At 44.2% G+C, this 12,263-nt stretch overlaps 2 protein-coding genes across 3 annotated transcripts in view; one reads left to right on the top strand and one right to left on the bottom strand.

Moving 5' to 3' along the window:
- The window catches only part of HSPA12B (heat shock protein family A (Hsp70) member 12B), a 192,136-nt gene that overhangs the window by 69,045 nt on the left and 110,828 nt on the right, over nt 1-12,263 (bottom strand). The gene's annotated exons all lie outside the window — the stretch shown is intronic.
- Nucleotides 1-12,263, top strand: part of ADISSP (adipose secreted signaling protein) — a 117,583-nt gene that overhangs the window by 58,920 nt on the left and 46,400 nt on the right. For both annotated transcript variants that reach the window (XM_075066690.1, XM_075066689.1), the window contains exon 3: nt 6,218-6,356. In XM_075066690.1, the coding sequence (XP_074922791.1) occupies nt 6,218-6,356 (139 nt within the window). The remainder of the gene's footprint in view (nt 1-6,217; nt 6,357-12,263) is intronic.

Below are 12,263 nucleotides of genomic sequence, written 5' to 3'. Positions count from 1 at the left end.
CCAAATTTCCACTTCTTGTAAGTTTCCTTTTTTCAATTTCAGCTCACTGAAGATTTCACTGTTAAGCCAAGCTGGTCGCCTGCCATATTTGCTATTCTTTCTGCACATTGGGATGGTTTGTTCCTGTGCCCTCAATAAGGATTCTTTAAAATACAGCCAGTGATCCTGGACTTCTTCCCTCCTCATATTAGCCTCCCAGGGGATCCTGCCCATCAGTTCCCTGCCCAGCCAGCTCCTGCTTAATGTGTCTGTGGCTGATCTGGATGTGGAGTGTCTGGTACAAGCAGGTGCCTCTCATGTCCCTTGGCACCCTGTCTTCCCCCGACCCGCCCCCAGCTGGTTGGTAAACTATTTTTTGGTGGTGTGAAAAAAATCTCAACAAAAGCATTGTAGTCGAAAGGTTTTCTTTAGTGTTTCAAGTTTTTCATCAAACCCTCATCTTGTTCTTTTGGCAGACTGGATTGATTTTTAATTGCTGATTTTAATTGGCAGGCAGGAAACTATTTTAATCATCTTAATTCAGAGGGCTCTTGATAAATTGGAGAACTGAGCTACAGACCACAAAGTGAAAATCAGCAAAAAAGCAAATGCAATTTTAGGTCGCATTAACCGAGGCATCACATGCAAGTCACAGGAGGTGACAGTACCTCTCCACTCGGTGCTGGGGTAGGCCTCAGCTGGAGTACCACGTCCAATTTTGGTCACCAATGTATAGAAAGGATGGAGAGAAACTGGAAAGGACCAGAGGTCAGTGACAAAGGTGATCAAAGGGATGGAATGGAATGCAAGCCATGTGCGCAAAGGCTGAAGGAACTGGGTATGTTGAGTTTGAGAAAGAGGGGACATGATAGCAATCTTCAAACACTTGAAAGGAAGTCATGCAAAAGATGGAGAAAAGTGGTTCTCTCTGCGATGGGTTCAAACTACAGTATAGCAGATTGAGATTAAATCTCAGGACAAACGTCCTCACCGTCGGAACAGTAGGACAATGGAACAGATGCCTAGGGGGGTTGTGGAAGCTCCTTCACTGGAGATTTTCAAAAGAAGACTGGAGCCACTTGTCTTAGACTTTAAGGTCAATAAGGACCATTATGATCATCTAGTCTGACCTCCTGCACAACGCAGGCCACAGAATCTCACCCACCCACTCCTGTAACAAACCCCTAACATATGTCTGAGTTACTGAAGTCCTCAAATCGTGGTTTAAAGACCTCAACGTGCAGAGACTCCTTCAGCAAGTGACCCGTGCCCCACACTGCAGAGGAAGGCAAAAAACCTCCAGGGCCTCTGCCAATCTGCCCCAGAGGAAAATTCCTTCCCAACCCCAAATATGGCAATCAGCTAAACCCTGAGCATATGGGCAAGACTCACCAGCCAGCACCCAGGAAAGAATTCTCTGTAGTAACTCAGCATCCAGAACAGGGCGGAAAAAACATAGCAAGAGTTGTAGACCAAGCTGGATGAGCAAGCATCTCAGAGAGGTGATTAAGAAAAAGCAGAAAGCCTACAGGAATGAAGGTGAGTGATCAGCAAGGAAGCTCCTTACTGAGTCGAACCTGTAGGGATAAGTAACAAAGCCAAAAGCCATGGCAGAGCGTGGACTGCAAAGGGAATTTAAACCACAATAGTAAAAGGTTCTATAGCAGATAAATAAGAAGAAACAAGAAAGAAGAAGTGGACCGCTAACACTGAGGATGGAGTGGAGGTTAAGGATAATCTAGGCATGGCTCAACATCAAACAATTACTTGTGCCTCAGTTAATAGGCTAATGAGGAGCTTATGAGTAATGTAGGAGACCAAATGGAATGAAGGATATGGGTGATTACCACATCTGAGCAGGAAACCACATCGTCGAACAGCGTAATGGGCATAGTCGGGGGGCCCAGAATCTTCATCAAGATATTAAAGGAACTGCATCTCTCTCTTGTTTCCAGATGAGGTCTCACCAGTTCGCCTTGTATAATGGTACTAACACCTCCTTATCTTACTGGAAATACCTCGCCTGATGCATCCAAGACCGCATTAGCTTTTTTCACAGCCATATCACATTGGCGGCTCATAGTCATCCTGTGATCAACCAATACTCCGAAGTCCTTCTCCTCCTCTGTTACTTCCAACTGATGCATCCCCAATTTTAACAAAATTCTTGTTATTAATCCCTAAATGCATGACCTTGCACTTTTCACTATTAAATTTCATCCTATTACTATTACTCCAGTTTACAAGGTCATCCAGATCTTCCTGTATGATATCCCGGTCCTTCTCTGTATTGGCAATACCTCCCAGCTTTGTGTCATCCACAAACTTTATTAGCACATTCCCACTTTTTGTGCCAAGGTCAGTAATAAAAAGATTAAATAAGATTGGTCCCAAAACCGATCCTGAGGAACTCCACTAGTAACCTCCTTCCAGCCTGACAGTTCACCTTTCAGTATGACCTGTTGTAGTCTCCCTTTAACCAGTTCCTTATCCACCTTTCAATTTTCATATTGATTCCCATCTTTTCCAATTTAACTAATAATTCCCCATGTGGAACCCTATCAAATGCCTTACTGAAATCGAGGTAAATTAGATCCACTGCATTTTCCTTTGTCTAAAAAAATCTGTTACCTCTCAAAGAAGGAGATCAGGTTGGTTTGGCACGATCTACCTTTTGTAAAACCATGTTGTATTTTGTCCCAATTACCATTGACCTCAATGTCCTTAACTACTTTCTCCTTCAAAATTTTTTCCAAGACCTTGCATACTACAGATGTCAAACTAACAGGCCTGTAGTTACCCGGATCACTTTTTTTCCCTTCTTAAAAATAGGAACTATGTTAGCAATTCTCCAGTCATACGGTACAACCCCTGAGTTTACAGATTCATTAAAATTCTTGCTAATGGGCTTGCAATTTACAAGAGAGAGATGCAGTTCCTTTAATATCTTGATGAAGATATAACTGGGCCCCCGACTATCCCATTAAGCGTCGAGAGTGGTTCTTGCTCTCAGATGTGGTAGATCACCTCCAATCCTCATTCCATTTGTCATCCTACATTACCTCTAAGCTCCTCATTAGCCTCATTAACTGCAGGCCAAGTATTGTTTAGATGTTGAGCATGCCTAGATTATCCTTAACCTCCACTCCATCCTCAGTGTTAGCGGTCCACTTCTTCTTTCTTGTTTCTTCTTATTTATCTGCTATAGAACCTTTTACTATTGTGGTTTAAATTCCCTTTGCAGTCCACGCTCTGCCATGGCTTTTGGCTTTGTTACTTATCCCTACAGGTTCGACTCAGTAAGGAGCTTCCTTGCTATCACTCACCTTCATTCCTGTAGGCTTTCTGCTTTTTCTTAATCACCTCTCTGAGATGCTTGCTCATCCAGCTTGGTCTACAACTCTTGCTATGTTTTTTCCGCCCTGTTCTGGATGCAGGCTTCTGATAGTTTCTGCAACTTTGACTTGAAGTAATTCCTGGCCTCCTCCGCCTTTAGAACCACAAGTTCTTCAGTCCAATCCACTTCCGTAACTAATTGCCTTAATTCTTTAAAGTTAGCCCTTTTGAAATAAAAAACTCTAGTCACAGATCATTTTTGTTTATCTTTCCATCTAGTTTGAACTGAATTAGCTCACGATCACGTGAGCTAAGGTTGTCCCTGACAACCATTTCTTCTATGAGGTCCTCACTACTCACCAAAACCAAATCTAAAATGGCATCCCCTCTTGTTGGTTCTTCAACTCCTTGGTGAATAACGTAGCTGAAGTTGAAGTATCTAAGATCAAATTACCGTCCTCACGGCGCGGGATTGATGTCCGCGGCTCCCCATGTTGACTCTGCAACTCTGTTCAGGTTGGTGGAGTTCCGGAATCAATATAAGCACGTTCGGGGATCGATATATCGCATCTAGATGAGACACGATATATTGATCCCCGAGCAATCGATTGCTACCCGCCGATACGGTGGGTAGTGAAGACGTAGCTTAACAGACGTATTGGAGCATGAGCTTTTGTGGGTGAATACCCACTTCGGCAGACGCTTGGTTCTTTGTTTTTCATTTGTACTTTTCATTTATTTTCCTAAAGAAAGGTTGATTTTTTTCATTGGTTGGTAGCCGTTAAAACATGTTGATTTGCCAATAAATGGAACCTTTTCACCAAACTTGGTGTTTCCTTTTGCTAAGTAGGAGACTACACTATATGTATTGCTTATTTAAGCAGTTATTTAGCTTGACTTACATTTATTCAGATTCTTGATTTTTAATATTTTATTGTGTTTGGAAATGATTAATGATGCCATTCTTATTTACTAGATGATTAATTTGCTTGTGATTGGTTCAGGCTCTATTTGGATTGTCATTCAAATTAAATTTAAAATGCACAAAAACAGCATTTCATTTTTTCAAGTTAAATTACCTTAAATGAGCTGGTACCATAAGCAAAAAAATTAATCAAAGCATGGTTTGCATTTAAAATAAACTGATTTGTTAAACATAGGAAGTATTATCGGTAGAAGAAGTATATTGAATTGATTGTTTTCAGTTATGTCTTTCAAGATTTTAGAACTAGTAGATCTCATCCTCTAACACCTTGTTTTGGTTCACAGATTGGAAGGGGAAAACAAACTTTTCTGCTTTTTTATCTCCGAACTGTTTGTTAACTTTGTATGAACTAGTCATTGAACTGAATTGGATGAACAAACTGAAGTGAAGAAAATATTCTTTCTGTACCCCCAGAAGAGATTCCTGCTGTCAAAATCTGCTTTAGCGCTTCAGCAAATTGTGATTCCGGGTCTTAGCCAGTGACTTCCACCAGTTCAGTGGTTTAACTTTCTTAAAATTAGTATTCCTTTTTTGTGTTTAATTTAAATGATTTTAATAGATTATTATAAGTTTAGATCTTAACATAGGTTTTGAATTTCAAATTTAATTTTAAATACATTTATTTTTTTTAAATTAACCAGTATTTCATTTAAATAAATAAATAAAAAAACCCATTGGTTATTTCTTAAAAAAAAAATCTATTTCTGTTCCTGGTTTTTGAACACCAAAACCAATAACCCAAAATTTACAGTTTAAAATAGAAAAATTTTGATTTTTGGTTATGAAAACCCAAAAAATGTTGTGTGTTAGGAGTTTTTGGCAAAAATATGAAACTTTTTTTTGACTGATCCAGAATTTTTTTCATGTGAAGTTTTCATGTCAAACAAAAAAACTGGACTTTTTGATCAGCTCTGCCCTCCTTCCCTGCTTTAGGTGCCATGCCACTGACTTAGGGGGTTGGATCAGGGCCTGGGTGCTGTGACTTTCCTAGTAGTGGAACCATAATTTTCATGCCCTTGAAGTCTCCTGCACCCTGCTGTGTCACCCCCATTCCCTCTCCCAGCCATGCAACCCACCCACACCAGCCAGGGAACATCAGCGGAGGATTATCCTGATACCTGAGGAACCCACCCCAGCAGCAGATCAGCCTGGGGCCTTTCCCTGCACCACCAGTAGACTTGTTGCCTGGCCAGCAGCAATGAGAGCTGCCTTTTCTTTGCGGCCCGTCTGCAACGACCTGGGACACGAAAGAGAAGCACATTCCCCATGCTTGTTCTTTCTTTGGCTTCCAACCCAAGCCCCGAGCGACACTTTGCCCTGGTACAGCGCCGTTTGTCGGACACCCTCAAAGCATTGCGCCTACATTCATGAAACTATCCATCTCCAGTTTCGAGGTGGGGAAAGTGAGGCGCGGAGCAGCAAAGTCCACACTGAGTTGGTGGAAGAATTGGGATGAAAACTCAGAGCTTCCGGCTCCCTGATCCCTCATTCTAACTATTTATTTCTGGTGGTGTCACGGTTAAGGCACTGGACGGGGTGTCTGTAGCTCTCACTTCTATTTCCTGCTCTGCCCTGTGTAACTGGGTACCTCAGTTTCCCCTCTATGTGATGGCAGTAATAATCCTTTCCTTCTCCATCTTCCCTATTTAGATTTATAAACTCTCCAGGGCTGGGACAATCTCACTAGGTGTTTGTACAGCACCTGGCACAATGAGGCCCTGATCTCAGTTGACTAAGATAACACAAAGAACTACAATGACTAGCCTGCCCCTCAAACTAGGCTTTGTTCCCGTGGATTCAGTTCCTTTCTCTTTGGCACCTCGTTATTTTAATTCTATGGTCGGTGTTGTTGCTGCAAAGTGTTCAGTGCAGTGGCAAAGGTGACCGTGCAACCTGCATTTCTTTCCCCTCTTCCAGGTAGGCTTTCTGAAGATACTGCACAAATACGAAATCACATTTCTTCTGCCTCCCATTCAAAGACTGGGGAAGGACGTCTGTGCCATTCTGCTTCCAAACCTTAACCTTAAAGTCATCAGCATCACACCAGTGGCTGAAGGTAAGACCTGCCCCTCTGGCACCAGCCTATGGAGGTTCAGAAGGGCAAATGTGTTTTCTTGAAGGTAGTTTTATTTGTATAGCCCCTGTGATCCCCAGATGCTCTGAACGTCTTTCTTTCCTTAATGCCCCCCCCGCATAACTGCTTCATGGAGTGATGGGGTATCAGCATGTGACATGCCAGATGTAAGAAGGTGTTAGGGGAGTGCATGCACGCAGCCAGCCGGGGATCGATTTCATCCTTCCAGCTGGTCTTTTAGGTGGCCAGAGCCTAGCAGGAGTTATGGAAACCAGGGCTAGCAGTAGAATTCTTTTGAAGGTGTCGACCAGCATGTGGACAAGGGTGATCTAGAGTACTTGGATTTACAGAAAGCCTTTCACTAGGTCCCTCACCAACAGCTCTTAAGCAAAGCAAGCAGGTATGGGAGAAGAGGGAAGGTCCTCTCATGCATCAGTAACTGGTTGAAAGAAAACCAAAGGGTAGGAATAAATGGTCAGTTGTCAGACCGGAGAAAGGTAAATAGTGGTGTCCCCCAGGGATCTGTACTGAGACTAGTCCTATTCAACATATCATAAATGATCTGGAAAAGGGGGCAAACAGTGAAGTGGCAAAATTTGCAGACGATACAAAATTACTCAAGACAGTTAAGTCCAAAGCTGACTACAAAGAGTTATGCAGGGATCTGGCAAACTAGGTGACTGGGAAACAAAATGTCAGATGAAAGTTGATGTTGATAAGTGTAAAGTAATGCACACTGGGAAAAAAATAATTCCTACTATACATACAAAATGATGGGGTCTAAATTAGCTGTTGCCACTCAAGAAAGATCTTGGAGTCATTGTGTAGTCATAGTTCTCTGGAAACATCTGCTCAATGTGTAGTGACAGTCAAAAAGGCGAACGGTCAGTTCGCCATCATTAGGAAAGAGAGAGGTAATAAAATAGAAAATATGATGATCCCTCTGTATAAATCCTTGGTACTCCCACACCTTGAATACTGTGTAATTCTGGTCGCCCCATCCCCCAAAAAGATATATTAGAATCGAAAGAGGTACCTGTGACACTCTGCACCCCATTTTCATCAGAGTGGTTTGATCTGTGATATGATTATGGCATAATTATGATGCATCTTGTACAGAATGTGTAGTGAGGTGTCAATGGAAAAGGCATGGTTTGCTAATATGATTATCCTATTAGCATGAATGTCTCATTCTTGTATCTGGAGTTATGAATATTGACTCTCTATCTTTATTTCAATGTGCTTGTCATGGGTAACACCCACAAAGCTTTCCATCTGTTCCGCCCCACACTGTGAATGGTCTATTCGAGTTGAATGCCAGTCAGTGAAGATAATGGGCCATGGGGAAAGCTTATCTTCACCCAGTGAATTGTCCTGGGGACACTGCAGCCAGTCTGTGGATACTGGCTGCCATGACTCATCAGGACACGCAAGGGCTTGTGACTAGATCATATGACACCGAACTCCTTTTTGGTACCTGTATTTTTCCACAAACCGGGCTGGGAGCTCGGCTTGGAACAAAGGGTTCCCACCCTATGGAAGAAGCTGTGATAGGGGAAAGTGACATCACCAAAGGGCCTCACTCCGCACACACAGACTGAACTGGGGGAAGTGCTGGCCCAGGCAGGGAAGAAGGAAGCCTGCCTGTGTATGGAAGCTTGGTGGGCTGTTTGTACTATCTAACAGGGTGAGACACTGCTTGATTCAAATCCTATATAGTATATTAGGCTTCTATTAAGTTTTAGTTTATTTGCTAGGTAATCTACTTTGATACATTTGCTGTCCCTTATAATCACTTAAAATCTACCTTTCTGTTGTTAATCTGTTTTATATTTTATCTAAGACAGTGCGGTTTGAGTGATGTGCTTGGAACAAGAGTCCGTGCACTCTGGAAGTGGCGGACAGAGTAATAACTCTCATACTGATCAGGCTTTTGACCAGGGCAGGACAGTACAGCTCTGGGGTCCTAGGCTGTGGAGGGAACCCGTCACAGTACCGAGAAGGACAACAAAAATCATTAGGGGTTTGGAACAGCTTCCATATGAGGAGAGATTCAAAAGATTGGGACTGTTCAGCTTAGAAAAGAGACTAATGGGGGGGATATGATAGAGGTCTATAAAATCGTGACTGGTGTGGAGACAGTGAAAAAAGGAAGTGTTATTTATCCCGTTACATAACAGAAGAACTGGACATCACCCACTGAAACTAATAGGCAGCATGTTTAAAATGAACATAAGGAAATATTTCTTCCCACAATGCACAGTCAACCTGTGGAACTTATTGCCACGGGATGTTGTGAAGGCCAAAAGTCTGACTGGGTTCAAAAAAGAATTAGATAAGTTCATGGAGGATAGTCCATCAATGGCTATTAGCCAAAATAGGCAGGGATGCAACCTCATGCTATGGGTGTCCCTAAACCTACTGCCAGAATCTGGGATTGGACAACAGGGAATGGATCACTTGATAGTTGCCCTGTTCTGTTCATTTCCTCTGGGACACCTGGCATTGGCTACTGTCAGAACACAGGATACTGGCTAGATGGCCCATTGGTCTGGCCCAGTATTGCCATTCTTATGACTAACCCAAAAGGATCTCCAGAATGTGCCCTTAAAATAGAGATGCTCCTGCCTTCCAGGGGCACATGGCTTCCCTGCCATCAGCATGGTACCTGGGCACTGTGTGGTAGAAGCCATTTAGCACTTGATTAGGTTGGTGCCCACTGCAGCTCTCTGATGTGAATGTAACGTGATTGTAAAGTGACACCCCCTAGTGGCGGGTTCAAAGAGCAGATGAAAGTCTACTCGTGCTGGCAACCGCAGCCACTGCTCGGTGCAAGTGGCAGATGTCTGTGTTGTGCTGCTGAAGGCGTGATGTTCAAACCCTGCTGCAGGGAGATTTAGATATTGCATGACAGCATTATGGGCTGTGTGGGGCATCCCAATGATAATTGCAGAGGCCGTCACATGGGATACCTGGGTTTCCTAGACCTGTATTTATTGAAGCAGTGCCTGTAGGCGCCAGTTGTCACTGGGGTCCCTGCTGGGCCAAGTGCTATATACACGTCCCTAGACTTCCCTGCCTCAACGAGCTCACTAACCACCAGACTGCTTTGCCTCCCCAGTACCATCGCTCCACTCCTTCACTGGCTGATCCGGCTTCTGCATCTCATCTGGCCAGTGAAGCGGCAGTCTCAGGCTCCCTGTGGAATCCCAGACTGACCCTGGAGGCTGAAGGGACAGTAACACAGAGGAACAGGGACAGCATGGCAGGAAAGAGCCTCTTCCATTCAAAACTTTGCTCTTGATGGGACTCTGCATTGAAGCTCAAGTGGTGCTTATTACCAGTGGCCAGTGAAGGGTTAATAAACCCTGGGTATTCACCCACGAAAGCTCATGCTCCAAATCGTCTGTTAGTCTATAAGGTGCCACAGGATTCTCTGCTGCTTTTTCTGGGGATTTTAACACCCTGCTTTACTGCCTGAAATTTACATCTCATTGTCCATCAGCTCCTCCGCCCCATTCCAGCCTGCACCCAAGCGAGGATTCTTCTTGCATGCGGACGATTGTAGGGCGAGTTGGGCAGTTTCTGTGCTCCCCTTCTAGCCCCAGCAGAGGGGGTGTGGCTGAGGGAAGCGGGCATGGCCGAGATGTCCCTCTGCTCTGGCTATTTCCCGACTATCTGACTGGTCTTTTGGGGCTGTGGACTAAATGGAATCTAAATTTGTCTAAATGGAATCCCAAGGGGAAAATTTTCAATTACAGGAGTAGTGCTTCCTTCAAAATGCTTTGAAAAATAAGTTCATCTCTGTTCACCTGACAGCCTGTCTCCTCCTGGCCTGGGTCATCAATGGCGTTTGAATCTGTGACCTGAACAGCAGCACAGATGTTTGTCACTTGACCTAAAGGAGTAACTCTATCAGCTGACAGCAATAGTAGGTAGTTATCCTCTATTGGACTAGCCACTCGAAGGGAACGTGACACACGTTGTTAGTGTGTTATGCTTGTTTGGGGTTTATAGTATTTGAGGAACACAGTTGAATAAGAAAATACGACACAGGGTCATCTGTGCTCTTACCAAGAAAGGAATAAATTCTGTTTTGAAGTTTTTGTGGCCAGTTTTGATCTTGGGGGTCCTTGTGTAACTTTGGAGCAACTCCCAATGTGGGCAAATTTACATCGAGATCAGAATCTGACCCTCTTCACCCTGTTGTCCCTTTTGTTGTTTTGCACTAAAAGTTCTTTTAACATGGGGAGAGAGGACGTTTGAACCTCACTGTAGCCCAATAACTAGATTTCACCTGGCGTTCTATATCATTAGCAGTTGAAGCCCATTGTGTTGAACCTATGCGAGTTTCTGCCATTGTGGGTTGATGCACGTTTCCTCTTTGAAGTGAAGCCTGATTCTAGCATTAATTTGTTCCCAACTGCAGCGAAAATTCTGGAGGGTTGGGTCATGTGGTGGAAACCGGCACAAGACAAACACAATCTTCTGTAGGTGTTCTTCGTAAGTATCAAGTTCTTGCACACAATGACAGTATGTTGCTCTGTGCGCTGAGTCACAGTAGGCACTCCTCCCTGTGTGCTGACTTTTCGCATGCTGCCCACACATCAATGTGGGAATAATAGTGAGCATCCTTGAGTCTCTTCTGTCAGTCACTTGAGGTGTGTGTGTGGGGGTGATTCTGCCTGTAGAAAAGGCATTTCTCCTCCAATTCCATTGCTGAGTTTAACCACCTAATCTCATTCCACAAGTGGTGATCAGGAAACTCATTCTTTTTGAAAGAATAGTATCCTGTTGTGTGCCTGTGAAACTTTACACACCACTTTGTCTTTGCCATGAAAAATCAGGAGCAGGATGAAAACTATGGGGCTGTTGTTCTTAGTCTGCATTCTTTTAGCCCCTAGAGGCTGCAGTCAGGGCCCCAGCTGCACAGCCACGGAGGGAAAGGACAACCCTGGCACCAATTTGCTCAGTCATGCATTATGACAACATGCCGCAGGGGGGTGACACAAAGAGAGGGTGGAAGGCAAGACAACAGTTAAACTGCACAGTAAACAGATGCCCCAGCTCATGGCCTGCATAGGGGTTTGTTCCTCAGCACGGCAGAGGTGAATCTTAAGGAGGGATTTTTGCAGGGAGCTAAGGTGGTGACTTCATAGATTTCTTTTTGGGGAGGGGAGGGAGTTTACCTCCTGCATAAGGAATATTCTGGGAGGAACTGGGCTGGTGTTTGAGGAAGAAGCTGATTTGTAGGAACTTGGAACCTGCCAGACCGGAGCAGACCCAAGGTCCATCTAGCCCAGTAACTCGGACAGCGACCAGCACCAGATGCTGCTGAGAAAGGTGTAAGAACCCAGCAGCAGCAGCTGTGGGATAATCGGCCTCTTGGATTAGGTTTTGTCCGGATTTCTAATAGCCAGGTTGACTTAATCCTGAAGTGGAAGCATGGTGGGTGCCAAGGACTGGCAGCTCTGGCGGAGCGAAGTGATACCAGTTACCATACATTTTCCAATGCAGAGCGCTGCTTTCTGTCTCTAGAAAGCAAACCCAGTGTCATTTGGTGCCAGTCAAACAATCTGCTTTAGTTAACCATAGAATAGTTCTGCATGTGGCACCGAATATCCCTCCGTCTCCCTCCGAATGTTATTGGGACAGACAATCAGTTTGGGAGTTAAAGAGGGGAAGGGTTATCTACTTGTATGTGTAGCCGCCGCTGCCTGAAACCTCTGGTTGTGTTTGCCTCCACCTCTGTGTTACTGCCAAGTTTGGGGCTCTCCAGGCAACATTTCTGTTCTCTGCCCTGATGTGATGGAATATGTGATAGTGGCTGGACTGTTTCCAAGCAGATCTTGTTTTCCTCCCACGTGTGTATAAATGTCCAGTAAGTAC

Source organism: Chelonoidis abingdonii, chromosome 5, assembly GCF_003597395.2.
Source record: "Chelonoidis abingdonii isolate Lonesome George chromosome 5, CheloAbing_2.0, whole genome shotgun sequence".
Classification (NCBI taxonomy): domain Eukaryota; kingdom Metazoa; phylum Chordata; order Testudines; family Testudinidae; genus Chelonoidis; species Chelonoidis abingdonii.
The sequence above is the reverse complement of the archived record's forward strand: the minus strand, read 5'-3'. Positions and strand labels throughout refer to the sequence as shown.